This window comes from Carcharodon carcharias, chromosome 13 (assembly GCF_017639515.1).
Source record: "Carcharodon carcharias isolate sCarCar2 chromosome 13, sCarCar2.pri, whole genome shotgun sequence".
NCBI classification, from domain to species: domain Eukaryota; kingdom Metazoa; phylum Chordata; class Chondrichthyes; order Lamniformes; family Lamnidae; genus Carcharodon; species Carcharodon carcharias.
Genome location: NC_054479.1, coordinates 144,309,045 through 144,329,681, shown reverse-complemented (window position 1 = coordinate 144,329,681; position 20,637 = coordinate 144,309,045). Strand labels below are relative to the sequence as shown.

Here is a 20,637-nt window from a genome sequence, read left to right as displayed (position 1 = left end):
GCAGTAACTAAGCAAGGCCAAATGAATGTCACCATTTTTCTCTAACAGCATCTTGACTATACAGACCCCTGCGCATGGCCTCGACATTGGCCTGTGGGAATCTAAGTGAGCTGGTGATATGTATGAAACTGTATGATTCGGGGAAGTGTTTGAAGCAGTCATTAACAAACTGTGGTCCATTATCTGAAGGATGTCACGTGTGGTGAAAATCTCTAAGTATAGCGATAACTGCTGTCAAGGTGGGGCTGTGTAGTCATTTGACTTCAATCCATCGGCAATAGTCGTCCACGCCAATGAGAAAGGTTTTATCATTTAAGATAATCGGATCCAACCTGAGGTGCTCCCATCGTTCAGATGGGAAAGATGAGGCCATCAAGGGTTCCTTGTGGTCATGCCTATGAATAGCACACGTTGGATAATTAGAGGTCATGTCCTCAATGGCCTTAGATATACCAGGGCCACCAGACAGAAATGTGGGCTCATGCCCGGCACTTGGTAATGCCCAGGTGCCCTGGTCTACGCCTCGGAGAAAGTCCAGACTGAGGACCCTGGAACTAACAATATGGTCGTTATAGACTCGCAGGTCATCCAAAAGGTTGAGGACATAATCAAAGAACTTTTCACACACCCATGTGACTACCAGGGCTTCTTCCTCAATGATAGTGTACCACTGCTCGGTATCCGCTTGCATCCTGAGGGTGTAGCAGACTGGCCATCGGGATCCAGTGTCCTGGATTTAAAATAAACCCGGTCCTAAGCCAATGAAGGAGGTGTCACCAGGGTTTGGTTAGACTTGAGCTCAGGGTTTGGGTAGACTTGAGCATGTGCTTGATTGTATCAAAGGCTCATTGTGGGTGTCCCAATACCAAGCTTGGTCCTGTTTTAAAAACTGTCTCAGGGGTTTGTTGATGTGCAGCAAGTTGGATAGAAACTTGCCAAACTGGTTAACCATTCTCATGAAGCGTTGGAGTTCAGTCATATTAAGTGGTGTCAGAAATTCCTTGATGGCTGCTGTATTTGGGGAGCTGTGTTGACCCCTGAGGCATTGACACTGTGGCCCAGGAAGCTGGTGGTAGGTTTGAAAAACTCACACTTGTGGTTAAATGTGAGGTCTGCAGCACTGCCCTGTATTCTGGTATTATGTTCTGTCGTGGTCCAGCCATGGATGAGTTCGAGACTCGAGCTATGGATGAGAATGTCATCCATAGGACAGGTGACACCTTCAAGACCCTCCAAAATGCCTGTCATATGGCTTTGGAAATTTCAGATGGTGAGGTGATTCCAAATGGAAGGTGATTAAAACAGTATCACCTAAAGGGAGTGATAAATGTAGTTCAGAGTTTAGGCTCTTAGTCCAGTGGAGGATGCCAAAAGCTACTGTTAGCATTTAATTTTGTGAAGACTGAACTCCCCAAAATCTTTGCCAAACTAGCGTCAACAGATGCCAGAGAGTCAATTTCTCTTTCTACCCCCTTATTCAGTTGTGCAAGATTAACACAAATGCACAAATAATTGTTAGGTTTGGGTACAGGCGCCATGATAGTGCAGCAGGAAGTGGGCTGGGTGACAGCTGATATCATCCCCTGGCGTAGCATGATGTCTGTCTCCCTCCTGAACTTCTGTGGGGTAAATAAACCCACCGGCTCAGTAGTTGGGCTCAAGGTGATGTGCTATGTTATCTGTAGCATCCCCAGTCCAGTGAGCAATTTAGGGAATTCTCTCCTGAACTTACCAGGTCTGTCTTGATTGACCAGCTCATCTATCCTGCAAATAAGACACAAGGCAGCACAAGTTCAGCAGCTCAGTAGAGAGGCCTCCTGATTGTGGATGACATAAAGCACTTCAGGAATTTCTCTTCCTTTATAATGAAGATTGGCAGTCATCTGGCCTTGTACCTGCAGTGGACTGCCTCTTGGGCCATGAAGTCGGGTGATGGACAGCTAGAGGAACCCAGGTTTCAGCCAGGGTGTGTTACCAGACACTCCCACTCCTGTATCCAATTTAAAAGTTATCTTGTGGACATTAACCATTATTTCGGCTGCCAAAAATACCCTTTGCATTCTGCGACCTCAGCTAAAAAAAAGTGGTTTATACTCGAAGGTTTTCTAGTGGTTTCAAAGTTGTTAGCATAATAGTTATTAACCCTTTCTTTTATAGCCAAGGCCACATAACCAATCTAGCTTTTCTAGATGTACCGAGAGGGAGAAACAGGGTGTCTCCTGCCAGCATAATCAAAGATAAATAAACAAAAGTGCTCTTAAGTGGGTCTCAACCAGTAAGGAACTAAACCTTAAAAAACACAAAGGAAACTGATAAATTTCAATGATAACATTGTTGCTTTTGACCACTACATACTCCAAGCCATTTGGTGGCCACTGGTTGCCAGCAGACTGTATGCTCCTTCTCCAGGGCTACCTGGCATGGACAACAACAACTTGCATTTATATAACACCTTTAACATGATGCCCAGATCTTCTGCAAAGCAGTGATCAGCATCGGATTTCCATTCCAACTGTATTTTTCTCCACATTTCTTGCTCGATCTTCCAAGCCTGGCCTCTCGAGAAATGTGGACTGTGGCGTCCATTAGAGAATTCCATCTCAGTACTTCAACTTCAGGGACAAGACAAGACACATCCACTTTTTTCTAACGCTAGCTGCCATATGGTAAGTTTAAATATCTAAAGTGAGTAGTTAGTGAATGGGTGAAAGGGTAGGGTGGGTAGGTAAGTTCGTTGATGGGTGAGGTGCTGGGTGGGTTGGGTGGCAGGTAGGTGAGGTGGGTCAGGGGGAAGTCAACTTGGGTCAGGAGGGCATAGTCAGGCTCGGGGCTAGTCAGGTCAGGTCAGGGCAGTAGTCAGGTGGTAAGGTACAGTCAGAACCGGTCATGGGGTAGTCAGCTCAGAGGAGTAGTTGGGTAGTTAGCATGGTTGGAAAGGGTAGCTAGGTTGGGAAGGGGGTTGGTCAGAGAGTCATGGTTGGGGGGGTGGGAGGGGGGGGTTGGTGTTGGTGATCAGGGATGTAGTCGGGTCAGGCCAGGAAGGGTAGTCAGGTTTTATCAGGCGGTGGGGGTGGGGGGTAGGAGTCAGGGTAATCGAGGGTTTGGTGGGTAATCAGAGGGGTCGAGGAGGGGTGTTGGTGGGGGGGGAAGGGGTCAGTGTGCATGATTAGCCATCAGTTCTCTAGTTGCCCAGGTGTTCGACTTGGATTTTTCTAACATTTCCTGGGCAACTATCCAGGTAAGTTGCCAGATCTGTCCAAACTCTGACTGTAAGGGTCCCTCGGGGCAGGGAAATTGACCTTTGGAGGTTCAAACTTCCTGAGTAATTCCCTTGGAGGTCAGGACTTCCAAGCAGTGCCAAAATGCATCTTGGGTCGTAAATCCGGTCTCCAACCATCCGGAGACCGGAAGGTCTTGACCAATGAAACGTCAAAAGATGCTTTACCGTGGCATTATAAAACATAATATGACATCGAACATCATAAGGAGAAATTATGGCAAATAATCAAAAGCTTGGCCAAAAAGATAGGCTTTATGGAGCGTCTTAAAGAAGAAAAGAGCAGTAGAGAGGCAGACAGGTTTAGGGAGGGAATGTCAGGACTTAGGTCCTAGGCAGCTGAAGGCATGGCCGCCAATGGTGGAACGATTAAAATCGGGGATCATAAGACCAGAATTAGATGAGCACAGATATCTTGGAGAGTTGTATGACTGGCGGAGGTTACAGACATAGGGAGGGGTGAGGTCATGAGGGGATTTGAAAACGAGGTTGAGAATTTGAAAACTGATGCCTTGTTTACCCGGGAGCCAATGTGTCAGTGAGCGTTAGGAGTGTTGGATGAATGAGATCTGATGCAACAAAGGAGACAGGCAGAGTTTTGGGTGACTGCAGGTTTACAGAGGGTAGAATGTGGGAGACCAGCCAGGAGTGAGTTAGATTAGTCAAGTCTGGAGATAAGAAAGGAATGGACGAGTGTTTCACATCAGCTGAGACAGAGGTGGTGCCGGGTGATGTTACAGAGGTGGAAACAGATGGTCTTGGTGATGGCGCGAATATTTGCTTGAAAGCTCAGCTAGGGATCAAATATGACACCGAGGTTGCAAGCAGACTGGTTCAGTCTCATAAAACGGCGAAACAGAGGTGGTAGAGGTGACAGAGTGACTACCCACCCCCCAACCCCCGACACACCATGGCTGCCTTGGACAGGATTGACTGGAGCAGACCCACAAGCCAGTACAGGATTAGTGATACACCTGGCGAGGAATTCTGCCCGGCAGCAAAACACGCACACGCACTGACAATGTCAAACGGCTTATTCACCAAACGGCTGGTAATTGGATTTCAAGTGAAACAATTACACATTTTCCTGCAGTAAAAATGGTTCTTTTGTTGCTCCATAAATAATAACTCATAATCATCCTGAGGAGATTAGAAGCAACTGCAGGGCCAGGCTAAAAAATAAAGCAGCATGGATTTGGGCCTGAGAAATACTAAAGTTTGTTTCATGTCTTTGGTTATCCGGTTCGCTTTGTCCGGAGAACATGAGCTGCCTCCTTGATATTAACACATTGGTTGGTGCTTGAAACAACACAGGCAGAGAGAGCGATTAGCTGAACAGACACTGGTGGTTTATTAGAACTAAGAACAGAGCCTTAACACCATGGCTGCTTCCGCAATTACCTCCAGCGCTAGACTTAGTTACCCCGAAAAGCCTGTGCTGTGTAGCGCTTGGTCAGTACAGTCACATGGTCAACTAACTACATTCTCTTAAAGGTACAGAGCACGCCACTTCACCAGTTTGCCTCTGGCTTTCATGATTAGAGTTGGGTATGGGCCAGAACTGCAGCAGCACAGAAAGTAGATTCTGAGAGAGTGCCCCAACCTGCCCTCTGAAAAGCTCAGAGATTCACTTTTTTCAGGCCACTATATAAAAATGAATCATATTTTGTAGTCTGACACAGCTTGTATATTACTCTGGTTAAAATAATATGGAAAATAGAGGTTATGTGCAAATATAGCATTTGCCCCATCCTGCCTCCAGTTTTGGATTTGAGACTATTTAATAGTAAAACTTAAATTTTATGACCACTTGTAGATCCAGTACTTAAATTCCAAATCAAAACCTTCTTTGTAATAAACTGACTTGGATTCTGTATGGTGTCTGTGATGTACCAATTTAATTGTAATGATAACCTCGTGTCTAGACATCTGATAAAAATAAACTGTTATTTTTCATTGTTAGTGCTCTGTAGTAACCTTTCATTTTTATCAGATAGTCTGTACTGAATTAATTTACTGACCATTCACTATGGCTTTCCCAGTGGTATTACGCCCAGACAGCTGAAGTCCCCAGGGGCGAAGCAATTAAAACAGGCCAAGAAGCTAGAATTAGATGAGCAGATATCTCGGATGGTTGTGGGGCTAGAAGAGATTACAGAAATAGGGAGGGGGTGAGGCCTGCAGGTATTTGAAACAAGAATGAGAATTTTTAAATCTAAGATCCAGCATGACCAGGGACTGACGTAGGACAGTGAGCACAGGGGGTGACAGGGTGAATGGGACTTAGGGGATAAACAGCTGAATTTTGGATGAGCTGACGCTTACAGAGGTTGGAAAGTGAGAGACCAGGACAGCGTCACGGCAAACCTCTACACTCTCCTGAACCAATGTCCACACTTGCACTTTTCAGTTTGTTTCACAATCTAGTAATCAGGAGCTCAAGCCTTAATTAGGAACATTGAGGATAACTGCAATCCCCGAGCACTGACCTGTCAGGACTCGACTAACTCAGGGCAAGTGGGATGAAGCCAAGGATTTTCCAAGTCTGTATAACTCAGTCACAAAGCAAGTAGTGTATTTTATCCAGTGAGCTATTCAGGGAGCCCCGCTTTCTACTTCAGATGACCAGTGTTAAAGATTCCCCATCTACTCATGCACTGTTGGAAATGATGAATGTTTCCGTATGTTTCAACTGGGAAAGTTCAAGATCATTAAAGTATTCAGCACAATCTGTTTGAGGCAAACTTTTCCATATAAAATATGATAGATTTTTTCAAAACTGTATTAAAGATCCTTTGAAGCACAGTTAAAGGCTCAGAATGAACCTAATTATCTATAAGGTAATATTCAGCAGACCTGTTGGCTAACACAGGCATTACTCATTATATTTTCCAGTGAGGCCTCTAATTATCACTTTTTAAAGAATTCATGTATTTTAATTTGTTTCAGGTCATTCCACTAAACAGAATGAGGCCATCATTAAAAAAAAACAACTTTTTCCTTTATTTAAGAGCTAACAAGAACTGTGCAGCACCTTATCACAATGATATCACTGACCATGTCACTGAATAGTTGATTCAGCAATGCATAAAGTGATTCACGTGTTTGCACCCTTGAAGCACATTGTGGTTTGAAAACAAATAAGAACAGAAAATGCTACAAATACTCAGCAGAATCTGGTAGAAAACAGAGTTGGCTTTTCAGCTCTTATGACCTTACATCAACATCAAACTGAAATGCTAATTCTGTTTCTTTCCCAACAGTTACCAAACCTGATTAGTTTTTTCCCGCATTTTCTGCTATCATTTTATCAAGAATGTTTCCTACTTTAAGAAATCAGAACATTAAAAAGTGAAAAATTTGATGATAGAAATGTTAATCACTGCAGTTTTTCATCTCGGGTGAATTCATTGTTATAGGGTGTTGCAGCCTCAGTAACACTAATATGGTTAATCAGCCCTGCAATAACGTTTACTTTGGGCCTCAAACAGAAATTGAATCAGTCAAGGTGAGAAAATAAATCCAGCTCCAGGGAAAAGTAAATGGCAATAAATGAGGCAGTGTACTGAAGTTGCAAAGCCTGATTCACTGACATTGCTGTTGCACTGATGGAGGGTTGATTTCCAGATTCACTCTACAGTAATTTCTCTGTAATTGTAATTAATTTCTACCTTTGATATCATGAAGGATCTTACTTCTAAAGGAGAAGTGCCTTTAAGAGACTTGTGCTACACTATGGACAGGAAACAGCAATTCTAGCGTGTAAAAAGATTTTCATTGGAAGCACTAATAATATGGCCGTAACTTCACTCACAGGCTTTGGAACACTTTTATAATCTGTGTGGTGGACAAAACGCATTTCACATGTCTTCTGAGAGCCAGAACAGTCTGTCCTTTTTGGATAGAGTCTTTGCAAAAATTTGTAATACTGGAAATTTGAGCACCTATTAAAATATTGGCTTCTATCAGAAGTGTTATCTTTTTATGATCTTAATAAAGATTAGCAATACAGTATATTCTCAGGGACAAGGCGAGGCTATGTCAGGAACAATGTTAGTAATGATATTCAGTCAAGGGCAGCAATGGCGTAGTGGTATTGTCACTGGACTGGTAATCCAACAGCCTGGGCTAACACTGTGGGGCCTGGGTTCAAATCTTGCCATGGCTGATAGTGGAATTTAAATTCAATAAAAATCTGGAATTAAAAGTCATTAGGGTTTTTAAAAAACCCCACAACAATGTAGCTCTGAAGGAGGGTCAATACAGGCTTGAAACATCAACTCTGTTTCTCTCCCCACAGATGTTGTCAGTCCCGTTGAGTTTTGTTGCCACAACAATGTGATTGACTCTTGAATGCCCTCTGAACAAGGGCAATTAGGGATGGGCAATAAATGCTGGCCTAGCCAGTGACGCTCACATCCCGTGAATGAATATTTAAAAAAAATAAGAATTCACAGGATGTGGTGGTTGCCAGCAAGGCCAGCATTTATTGCCCATCACTTTATAACTGAAAGGTTTGCTGGGCCATTCCAGAGGGCTACCACATTTCAGAGTCAATCACAGTGCTGTTGGTCTGGAGTCACTGCCAGGCTGGGCAAGCACAGCAGATTTCCTTCCCTAAAGAACACCAGTGAACCAGGTGGATTTTTACAATGACCTATGGTCATGGTCACCATGACTGATTCCACACTTTTCTAATTAACTAAAATTAAGTTCCTCAGCTGTTGTGGTGGGATTTGAAATCATGTCTCTGGAGCATTAATCTAGGCCTCTGGATTACTCGTCCAGTAACATTATCGCCACATAGTTACACCCTGCAAATGCTTTGACTGGTGCCTCTGTCAAGTTAAATGTATGCTGGGTAGGGTTCATATCGGAAATCTAGTCCTGTTTCCAGGGTTGGCACCTCTGTTTTCTGCCTTGTGGCTGTTTCAAGACATTAGAAGTTTCAAAAATGGCACATCTGGACCTATCAATATTAAATTAGTTTTAATATTCAGGACCAGCTTGTTTAGGTCCAACACTCACCCTTCAGGGAATTCCAGGCAAACTCAACCAAATACTTAAAAGACAAAAAGCTTGAACTGCACAATTATCGAGATCTTGGTTTGCAGAGAGATTGGCCCTGATTTTAACTGACTCCCACTTACTGGTGATGAAAATAACAAGCGTCATTCAGCCCTTTGGCTTCTGCTTTCACTTCCTTCCCACAGCATTCCCACATTAACTGCTCCTCTGAGCAGGAGAGCATGTGATTGAGGCCAGAAGGCTGTCTCTCCATGGTTGTAGCAGGACCTCCCGCTGACAGTTGGGGACCAGCAGTCCAGTGGGATCCTGTCTACGAGCCCTGTTGCTTGCAGCACCAGCCCTGCCTCATCCAGCTGCCCAGGCTGTCAATCAGGCCAGCTGTGAGCTGGGAGGCTGAGGCAGGTTAAATGAGTTCCTGTCACTATGGTCGGCAGGGCATCCATATCCCCAGCCTTTCCTGCTTTCCCTTAGGCTGTGCCATCACTCTACACATTCCCCCAGCTCCTCCTCGGCCACCCAAGCACACTCACCTCTCTTTCCCATCTATTCCCCCACATCCCCTTCCCTCCCTTCTTCCCATGCACCCTTGCCCTGCTCTACACTCTCTTGACGCACTCCCCTTGCCTGTTAATATTGGGATTGTGTTTTCCTCCAATTCTGAAATTAATTTTTTAATGGTATTCACACATTTCATAAGAACCTAAAGCAGTGGTTATCTTTGTATCAGGAACTGAGCACATTGTAGGTATAGGGGATCAAGAAAAAGGGCCAGAGACCTGGACTGCCAGCTCTGCTATGGGGTCATTCCTGGACTATTTAAATGGTCCAGGACAAGAATTAAGATGCTCCCAGTGCTGGGCTGGTACAATACATTTGGGTGAGCTGGTCCATAACAAAATCAGCCTTAATAACTCCATATGCGCAGTCATATGTTCAAGACATAATATTAAAATTTAAACCATACCAGAATGGTTTGGATGCAGCCAGTTGCTCTCAAACCCTGATAATCCCATTTGAGTGTGACAATATTTCCATTATTTACTCATGCCTTGGCATATGTAGTTTAATAATAACTGCATCCACAGTAAGGCTATATTTTAAAGTATTTCATCTCTACTTTCTCTCTTTCTCAGTTAGAATCTGTCTTTGTTCTTTGTATTACCTCCTGTGATGATAATTACCTGGAACCTGCTCTCGTCACTGACAACCTACTCATCAAATGGATTAAAAACAACAAAGCCTGTAGCCTCAACGATCCTCCGACTGAGGTCTACAAAGTTGGTGGACTTTTGCTCACATCAAGACACCGTGCAGTCATCCTACAGATTTGGGAGGAAAAGGAACTCCTGTCCCACCACCATCACCCCCACCCTAATTTCAGGAATATGATGATCTTCAAGAAAGGAGATAAATCAAGCTGTGCAAGCTATCGAGATATTTCCCTCTCATTCTGAAGAGAGAAAATCCTGTCACATATTCTCCTCAATCACCTACTTCCTGCAGCTGAGAAATCCTCCCAGAGACAGAGTGTGGCTTTAGACCTTCCAGAGGAACCTCTGACATGGTCATTGTCACTAGACAAATGCAAGAAAAATGTCAAAGAGCACCAGGAACTCTTCATTACATTCATCAATGTGACCAAAGCTTTTGCCTCGATAAATCACGAGGCTCTGTGGATTGTGCTTCAAAAGTTTGGATATCCAAGAAAGTTCATCACAATCCGGTAATTGCCTCATGATAACATGACTACAATTGCCTTGAGTGGGAGATCTGTAACAGATGCCTTCAAAATCTAGACCAGTGTCAAGCAAGGCTGTTTGATCACCCCCATACTATTTATAATCTACCTGAGAATGACGATTCACCTCATCAAAGATCAACTGCCCTCTGAATACAGTCCAGATGGAAAACTCTTTAACTTCAGTCACTTCCTTGCCAAGACTAAACTGGCCACCATAGACATACATGACCTATAGTGTGGTAATGACTGCAGTGTCATTGCCCACTCTGGACCAGATTTGCAAGCTACTGCAATTCTCCTGACAAGAAATTCGATCTGTCCTTGAATGTTGCCAAAACAAAACTCATATTAACCCACACCTAGTCCATATTAACCCACACCTAGTCTGCCAAATATTCCTCCTTCCATACATGCTGAAGGAAAGACTCTTGAATATGTTGAGCACTTCCCATACTTTGGCAGCCATCTCTCTCAAAAGGCCACTATCGGAAAATGGGAACACAGGACTTAGGAGCAGGAGTGGGCCATTCGGCTCTTCAAGCTTGCTCCGCCATTCAATATATCATGGTTGATCTGGTTGTGTCTCAACTTCACTTTTCTGTCTGGCTGCCATAATCCTTGACTCCCTTGTTTATCAAAAATCTGTTTAACTCAGCCTTGAATAAATTCAATAACCCAGCCTTCACTGCTCCCTGGGGAAAGGAATTCCAAGACTAACTACCCTCAGTGAGAAAAAAATTCTCATCTCCATCCCTACTTTTATACTCTATTCTCCTCCCATTTGGCCTTCTAATCATTTGCTGTATCCATATACTAACTTATTGTGATTCATGGAATAGGACACCCATATCCCTGTGTACCAGCGAGTTCTGCAATCACTCTCCAATTAAATAATTTGCTGCTTTTCTATTCTTCCTGCCAAAGTGGACAAGTTCACATTTTCCCACATTATACTCCATCTGTCAAACTTCTGCCACTCACTTAATCTGCCTGTATTTCTTTTGCAGACTCTCTACCTCCTCTTGGCAACTTACATTCCTATCTTTTTTGGTGTCATCGGCAAATTTAGCTACCATACATTTGGTCTCTTCATCCAAATCACAGAATCGCAGAATCACACAGTGCAGAGGAGGCCCTTTGGCCCATCGAGATACATCATTGATATACATTGTAAATTATGGAGGCCCCAGCGCTGATCCCTGAGGAACTCCGTTTTCACAGCTTGCCAACCCGAAAAAGACCCATTTATCCCTATTTCCTGCTTCCTGCTAGCTAAAAAATCCTTTATCCATGCTAATATGTTACCCCCTACACCCTGAGCTCTTACCTTGTGTAGTAACATTTGTTATGGCACCTTATCAAATGTCTTTTGGGAACCAAAGTACACCACATCTACAAGTTCCCCTTTGTCCACCTTGCTGCTTCTTCAAAACATTAATAAATTAGTTGAACATGATTTCCCTTTTACAAGGCCATGTTGACCCTGCCAGGTCCCATTACGATTTTCTAAGTGTCCTGCTATAAGCTTCTTAATAATGGACTCTAGCAATTTCCCGATGACCAATGTTAAGCTAACTGACTCGTGGTCTCCAATTTCTGTCTCCCGTCTTTCATGGGTAAAGGTGTTACATTAGCTATTTTCCAACCCACTGGGACCCTTCCAGAATCTAAGGAATTTTGGAAGATTATAATTGATGCTATCTCTGCAGCCGGTTCTTTTCAGGCCCTAGGATACAGGCCATCAGGTCCTGGGGATCTGTCTGCTTTTAGGTCTAATAGTTTTCCCAGCACCTTTACCCTAGTGATGGTGACTGTTTTAAGTTTTTTCCTCCCATGCATTTCTTGATTTTCAAGCATCTTTGGGAAGTTTCTAAGTCTTTCACAGTGAAGACAAAGACAAAATATCTGTTCAATGTCTCCACCATTTCCTTGTTTTCCATTATCAATTCCCTAAACTCAGTCTCTAAAGGACCAACACTAGCTTTCATTACTCTTTTCCTGTTTAAATACTTGTAGATGACATTGACGAGGAGACCCAACACTAGATCAGCTGCACCAGCTCAGCATTCTACAAAGTGATGCCATGAATGTTTGACATCAAAGAACTCTGCAAGTAAACAAAAGTCCAATCGTACAGAATAGTTGTCGACACCACATTCCTGCACTGCAGTGAGACATGGGCTGTGTATCAGTGGTACAGAATAGCGTTAGAGAAGTTCCATCAGCAATATCTCCGCTGCATCCTGTGGATTCAATTGGAGGGCCTTTAGACAAATGCATGGATTGCAGTGGTTCAAGAAGGCAGCTCACCACCACCTTCTCAAGGGCAATTAGGGATAGGTAATAAATGCTGGCCCAGCCAGCGAAGCCCACATCCCGTGAATAAACAATAAAAAAAGTGTCCTTCTTGAAGCCAGCTCCACAAGCATTCAGGCAAAACTGCAAAATCAACTTCAATGGGCTGGGCACAGTGTCCAGGGGGCCAAAACCATTTTCCCCACCAGGTGCTGTTTTCTCAACTCTCAAATGGCCATTGCTCTAGGGGAAGACAAAGAAAACACTACAAATGCATTCTGAAACTCACTTTGAAGTGTGGCAGTGTTGACATTAATGGCTGGGAGGAGCTTGTTACCAATCGTTCAAAATGGCAACAATTGTCCATCAAGTTTTGGATCACAATGTCTTAATGAGGAGGCAGAGCATCAGAGGGAAAGAAAAGGAAGCAAATCCTGCACTCCAGATCCCACTGCCCCATGGGACATCCTGCCTCATGTACTCAACTACCTGTGGGTTGTGAATCGGCCTGTTCAGTCACATGAAGACCTATGGCAGAAACTCACGACCCTGAGAGGGTTTCATCCTCAAATTGAGGGGCAGCCAATGGTGATGACTCTTAGTCCTCTGTCAGCCCCTCTCTTGACCAGCTACACATGCAGAACTGCCATTGATCTGGGTGATTTTTGCTCCCTGAGTTGTGACTTTGCGCTATCTTCCCCATCATTCCGCATAGAAATCATGGAACAGAAACAGGTTATTCAGCCCAACTGGACAATGCTAGTGTTTATGCTCGACACGCGTCTCCTCCCACCCTGTTTCATTCCACACTTTCTGCATACCCTTCTATTCCTTTCTCTCTCATATCCTTATTTAGTTTCTCGTGACTACATCACGTTGTAGTGAGTTCCACATTCTTATCAGTCTCTGGATGAATTTCTATTCTGAACAATTAGTTACAATGGTTTCTGGATAATGGCAGTAAATGAAGCTTGGTTTAGATGAGTAGCCATTTCACAGATGTCTCCGAGTCTCAGACTAAACCAGTGCAAATCAATCAGAGTTGCTTTGATCACATGAAGAGATTTCAGGTGGTGAGGGCCTTTAGTTGAGGCAGAAAAATCTGAAAGCTCATAAATCAAGAGTGGGGGAAATGTGCCCTACAGGTAACAGTGGTCATCTCAGTCCTTGAGAAAAACAGTGTTTACACAACATCAAAGCAGCTTTTAAATGAACATGAAGAAAGCACATTGAACATGTGCATAAACACTTAAAGCAGATAATTCAAAGCAGCTTTGAAGTGCCAGATTGAAATACTTCTGTGTTTATATACCAATAAGATTTAATTGTGCATGAGAATGCTAATGTAAATGGTATATACAGTACATTCAGAGGTACCAATCACAATGTTACCTTTGTCCTTCTAACTGTGGAACCTAAATAACTCCAGTGAATTGGAGCTGGTGTAAAATGCCACTTTTCTTGAAGGATAAAATAACAAAATAAAAGCAAAAAGAATTCCAAAGAAGAGTCATATTGGACTCGAAACATTAACTCTGTTTCTCCCTCCACAGATGCTGCCTGACCTGCTGAGTTTTTCCAGCACTTTCTGTTTCTATTACAGTTCTAGTAGATTGGTTTCGGGGAGTGTCGGGGTAGTGGTGGGTGAGAATGGGGTGGTAGTTCCCTGAGATAGCTGGAAATGACTGTCTGCCCCATTTCCTCTATCAGCAAAAGGAGACTGGACCTAACCTGGGGGTGGCTGGATTGCCTCAAGTCAAGCGCTAAGTCCTTTTAGGATGCAAATTGAGATCGGGTGATATACATAGAGCCCAGTTGTCATTCGCGGGCAATACTGGGTGATGTATGTGCTGTGCACACTCGCCCAGCATTAGCTGACAGTCCAGTCAAAAAGGATCTCACTGTATTTTTGTAAGGCCAGTTGAGCAGCAGCATTCCTCTGGAATCTACAAAAGCAGCCTTTCCTTTATTCATTAACGGGATGTGGGCTTCACTGGCTGGGCCAGCACTTATTGCCCATCCCTAGTTGCCCTTGAGAAGGTGGTGGTGAGCTGCCTTCTTGAACCGCTACAGTCCCTGTGGTGTAGGTACACCCACAGTGCTGTTAGGAAGGGAGTTCCAGGATTTTGACCCAGCGACAGTGAAACTGATGCTGAGTGACTTAGATGGGTACACCACCACCTGAAAATTCCCCTCCATCTGCTGCCCTTGTCCTTTTAGATGGTATCAGTTGTGGGTTTGGAAGGTGCTGTGCATCTTGTGGATGGTACACACTGCTGCCACTGTATGTTGGTGGATCGGGTGCCAATCAAGCGGGCTGCTTCATCCTGGATGGTGTCCAGCCTCTTGAGTGTTGTTGGAGCTGCACTCATCCAGGCAAGTGGGGAATATTCCATCACACTCCTGACTTGTGCCTTGTAGATCGTGGACAGGCTTTGGGGAGTCAGGAGGTGAGTTACTCGTCACAGGATTCCCAGCCTCTGACTTGTTACTTTAGGCCCCTCAATCCTTACAAGGTTGGATTCCCCTTGCAGGCCTAGTTTCTTCCAATGTGGAGCTGAGGCACTGCCAGGGAGAAGCTTCATTTCTCCTTGCAGCTCACTTGGCAAATGCTGATGCAGCTTGGTCCTTAGAATGACTAGGCCTCCTGCTGGTAGTATCAAACGGCCAGCTGTTGCATTCCGTCAGCTTGTCGCTTAACCTTTGCACATGTACCTCCACATGTTTACGGTGTCACTGGTAGCGCCAAATTGTTGCTGTGGAAAAATACATTAACCTGTCGTTACCTATTATCCAATATAAGGTAAGAATACAGAGAGATGCTGGCTGATTTCTCACATATATCATAGTAAGCTGGTACATGAAAGGCTGTTTGCTAAAACACGCATAGTAAAATTTCAGTTTATCTGGCCCTGGCGCATCAGGGCTGACTTTGAACTCCAGCATTGTGGGAAAACGAGTACTGGCTGATCAATCGCCCATTATACAGCCCACTCAATGTCCCTTTGGAAAAGTGAGGCAGGCAGGGAAATCCACTACTGCCCATTCTGTACCAACTTAAACTTCACCCCCATCGAGTTGGAGATCATTCACTTGTGGCATCAGAAACCCCATGACTGACGCATATTTCATCAACACCTCAAAGGATTAACTCACTGTTTGTTTCAGCAACGTTATTCACAAAACTTGACCTAGGACTTCTGACATTGTCTCTTCATTCATATCCCTTAGCACACTCCATACTCCTTGTCTCCCTTCAGACCTCCATTCACAGTTTGTTCAGAAAATGGCCTCTTTCGGAATATTGTGCAGACAAAAGGCAAATTTTCACTTAGTATTAGCACTGAAAACAAATAACCCAGCACTCGCATAACTTACCTCCTCACGATGTTCATCCCGGGATCGCAGTACAAACCACTGTATGGATGCTTGCTGGGATTTGGGGATGCATTCCAGGAAAGTAGAGTTAAATTCAATGCCAAAAATCAGCTTCTCTTCAGCTTCATTGCTCATACCTATCAAACATAAACTTTGACATCAGCGCAAGTTTTGCAAAGTAGGGCTACAGTGGTTGAAACAAATAACATTCTTTATTGCAAGTGCAAGTTGAATAACAGCTGTCATGGTGCATTATTTTATACCTTTGGGCTTTTGGGGGTTGCTGGCAACACAAATTTTTATTGTCTATCTATCCCTGTTTACCCCCTGAGAAGTTGGTGGTGAACCATCTCCTTAAAGCGCTGCAGTCTGTCAGGTGTAGATACACTCACAGTGCTGTTAGGCAGGGAGTTCCAGGAATTTGACCCAGTCAATGTATTCATTGCCTGCTGTGTCAGTGAGCCATTGATTCCAGTGAGATATGCAGTTCACACACTGCTTGAGCCGAGTTAGATGATTTCAGTCAAGGGCAGTCAGTCAGTCCTTGGCACCTTTGAGCGAGGGAAATATGGGAATGCTGTGAAAGAGAGAATTGTTTTGTAGCGATGAGAATTGTTTTGTAGTGATGAGAATTGTTTTGTAGCGATGAGAATTGTTTTATAGCGATGCTGCAACTGTTAAAATTTTCTCTGTGTTAACTGATACCAGGAGGAACAATTACAAACCAGGAAGAAATCAATCCTAAACTATATTTTTTTAACCAAAATAAATGAGGAATTATGATTGTTTCCTGCTAGCCGTGGAAGCAAATTATTGTATAATTTGTCTTTATATATCAAACTATGCTGGTCTGTCAGTCTCACTCAATGCAAATGCTGATGATCCAAATGGAAAACCTGTTAAGGAGTAAGACCATGAGGCAATATGAGAAGAACTTAATGTTTAGCCTTTGTGATATTTGACTGGAAAGTACTTCATGTGGACCTGGTGATTTTCTGACGGGACATTAATGGTCTGGAGCTCACTCAGTAGCAGTGTTTGCTGAGTAATCACAGACAAGATTTGGGAACATATGGCAATGAGTCCCTGTCAACATGCAGCCAGAAAACAAGTCGCTGGGTGTCAAAAGTTCAATATGTCCCATTTCCTCACCTTGTTCAGCACAAAAAAATGCATTTGACACACAAATGTTATACATTTTCAAACAATCTTCCACAGATTATTGCTTTAACTACACTGTAAACATTGCTTTTGAGTGGAGAACAGCAAAGACTGGGACTGTGAAAAAGGCTGTAATGCTGCCCTGATCTTATACCATAAGAAGTGTGCAATAATATATTGTTACTAGTTTGTTTCTAAACATAATTTTAATAAATGTAACAAAGGCAGATTTTGCTGCTAATATTCTTTCCTCCGAGTCACAAATTTCCACTCCCACCCCAGGATGTGAGCACTAAAATCAAGGCTGACTGAGGGAGTGTTGCATTGTTGGGGGTACTGTCTTTCAAAACTGAAGCCTATCTGCCTGTTCGGGTGGGTGCAAACAATCCCATGACACTATTTCAAAGAAAAGCAGAGAACTCATCCCTAATGTCTTGTCCAATATTTATTCCCTGATCAGTTTCACAAAAAACAGATTATCTGGTCATCATTGCTGTTTGTGGGAGCTTGCTGTGTGCAAATTGGCTGCTGTGTTTCCTATATTACAACAGTGACCACACTTCAAAGAGCTCATTGGCTGCAAAGTGCTTTGAGAAGTCCAGTGGTCAGAAAAAGTGCTATATAAATACAAGTCTTTCTTTCCTTTCAAAGGCAGTGACCTCAAAGTGGATTTATTGAAGTTCATTCTGCAGTTGGGTGCAGTATGAAATGCACCGCCTAAGCATGATTACCCTGAAGTAAGATGTTCTCCATAAAATTGAGCTCAGCCAAAGCTCAATTGCTGGTAACCCAGTGCCAAATCCTGTTTATCCATCATCCACATTGACTCCTGGTGAAGCATTGTCTGGATTTTAAAATTCTCATTATTGTTTTTAAACCCTCCATGGTCTTGCTCTCCCCTATCTCTAATATCCTCTAGCCCTCCAAACCTCTGCACTCCTCCAGTTCTGGCCTCTTGTGCACCCCCTATTGTAATTGTCCAGTAGCTGGGGCAATGTCTTCAGCTGCCTGGACCCTAAGCTCTGGAATTTCCTCCCTAATCCTCTCCACCTCTCTACCACTTCCTCCTCCTTAAAACCTACATCTTTAACCAAACATTTGGCCATTTTTCCCAATATCTCCTGATGTGACTCAATAATCAAATTTTGTTCAATAACACTCCTGTGAAGCACCTTGAGATAATTTATTACATTAAAAGGCATTATATATTAAAAAAAAATCATTGGTATTTTGGAAAAATGTGTTCCTGAGTTCCTGGAGATATTTCTTTGAACTTTACAATGACACTGATCCTTTAAATGTGGGAATTTTGAAGAGAGAGTGAACTTTGGATGAAAGGATCAAAATATTGTTATGTTTTGTTGGATGTTTAAGTACTGGAGGTAGAACACATTCTGACGTCAATGCTGGCTGACTTTATAATACATTGGTCAGACCACACTTACAATACCATGCACACCACACCACAAAAAAGGGCTTACCATACATAAAGTAAAGGAAACTCAAGATGACAGATCCCAAGTGTAATGAGGATTAGCCATGAGGGAAGATTAGAGAATTTGGCTTCCTTTACCACTTGTGTAGATTTCCCACATTCTGTATTCTACATATTAGCTGTTTCCTGGCCTTTGATTGGATTAAAAAGTGACTTAGCAACAAAAAAACAGATGTTTCTGATAACTAGAAAAGTGTTCTCACATGGGGCAATGCCCACAGAGCTCCATGTGAATACGTTGTGTGGCCCCACACTCCTTTTTATATTAAACTCAGGCAGAAACAGAATTGTTAGCGAATATCCAAATCTGCTTTACTCCGATGGTAACTTGAGTAGCTAACAGAAAAATTGCGTCAGAAATACCTGAATAGCAAGTTTATGTATTGTAGATATTTTCTCATTTTTGTTGAACCCTATCACTATCTTTTTGCAAAACAGGGGGTGGCTCACTCCCAAACATCTCCTAACATCACTGTAGTCAATTACAGGAAGTATTGTAAAGTTTAGAACTCAGATTTCCCATGGCCTCCAAGGAGAAGATGGCTGTCATCAGCTTGGTGGAGATTAGAAACTCATCGTTGATTAATCTCCTGCAAAGTCTCTTGGTACATGTTACTATGTGAAAGGCGCTATAAAAGAGCAAGCTGGTTGGCATTGCTGAACTGTAAGCATGAACTCACATCCATCGGCCGCATAGAGCAGCAGTTGGAGGTCCATGGGCTCCACTCCACTCCAGCTTCCTCTGAAGCTGTGACACTGTCATGATCACCATCTGAATTTCCTAAAGTCTGTGGGATTCAAAGCATCTCTCATGTTTCCCTCAAGTCTAGTTCTCTTTGAAAATGACAAGCTTTCTTAAACCCCTTTACTAGTGAAGCACTCTCCACTATCAGGGTTTCTGACTTAGGTTACATTTAGAAATCCTGAACTTTAGAAGTTTTCAATGTTTTTTTTCTGACTAAGTAAATGACAAGTATATACAAAGGTTCCTGAGTTCATACAAGACATACATTTTGATTAAATTACTTTTTAGTGATAAACGTAAGTCAGGCTTCACTGACTCTCAACTCCCAATGTTTGAGCTCGCTCCACATTACAATGTCTTTTATGCTGTGGGATTAAGGGACACAGAAGTTAGATGATAAATTGCAGTTCCTCAATTCTGAACCATTTAATATTACTCAGAATAATTAAACAACCTGTACACACTTGTGAGCTCTGAAACTATAAACTTTCTTGCTGCGGTTTGACATATTGACAAACATTATTGACGGTTCTCCTTCACAGCACTCTTACAAAGCCACTTCTACAGTAAAAGGTGTAGAAATACTTACTTTCTTCCAGATCCCAACACTGACTTATTGGGTCCCCATGCTTCACATCTTGGCGTCTAGTCCGCCTGTACAAACATCATAAATGCCAATGAAATGTTCATTGCAAAAAGCTTGTTTTGATCAGATAACAGAGGTGAAAACAATCACAAAAGCAAAATATCTTTTGCAGTTCGCAGTTATTAACTCACTCCCCATTTACAATAAGAGCTGCTGTTTTAATACATTTCCATTACCAGGCGTGACTCCATCAGCATGGTGTGTCAAATTGCAGAGACTCATTAGCTCATTCTTCAATGATTAATAGCTGTTTATCTATTGCCTTGTGTTCTAGCTTGTACAGAGTTATGATGAATGGAGCAGGTCACTTACACATTGACTTAAAAACAAAATTTTACCATAAAATATGGTGCATAAATAGTTTGTTACCTTAATCACACATCACTACTACTTAATTTGCCTTGTCTGCCCTCCTCATTTCAACCTTGGTAATGTTTTCCACTACAGGCCATGTGCCTTCACCTAAGTTTGTTATTAAGTATATATAGATATAAGTCTATAAGTCTCCTATATTTACAGCACCATTAATACTGATAAGGTGAAATGGTTGTGAATATGTGCAATGTAAAAAGGGGTAGGATAACTTGCCAGTCAGCTCTCAATCCTATGGGCACAATGAAATAAGGATATGTGAGCCATTTCAAAAAGAAATATTGCAAACTATTAAAAGGCTAACTCCAACCTGCTGTGAAATCATGTTTTATAGAATTATATTGCACAGAAAGGGGCCATTTGCTCTGTAATGTCTGTGCTAGCTCTCTGAAAGAGTTATCCACTTTCTTCCTATTACTGTACTCTTCTAGATTTTGCTTTTTCAGATATTCAATCACTTTCTTTTGGGAGTAATTATGTATTCTGCTTCTATCAGTTT

General features: G+C 42.7%; 1 protein-coding gene across 2 annotated transcripts in view; it reads right to left on the bottom strand.

Annotated features, from left to right (window-relative positions):
• sema3d (sema domain, immunoglobulin domain (Ig), short basic domain, secreted, (semaphorin) 3D) overlaps window positions 1–20,637 on the bottom strand; it is a 360,181-nt gene that overhangs the window by 37,784 nt on the left and 301,760 nt on the right. For both annotated transcript variants that reach the window (XM_041202541.1, XM_041202540.1), the window contains 2 exons: window positions 19,710–19,774; window positions 15,720–15,856 (listed from right to left, as the gene is read on the bottom strand). In XM_041202541.1, the coding sequence (XP_041058475.1) occupies window positions 15,720–15,856; window positions 19,710–19,774 (202 nt within the window). The remainder of the gene's footprint in view (window positions 1–15,719; window positions 15,857–19,709; window positions 19,775–20,637) is intronic.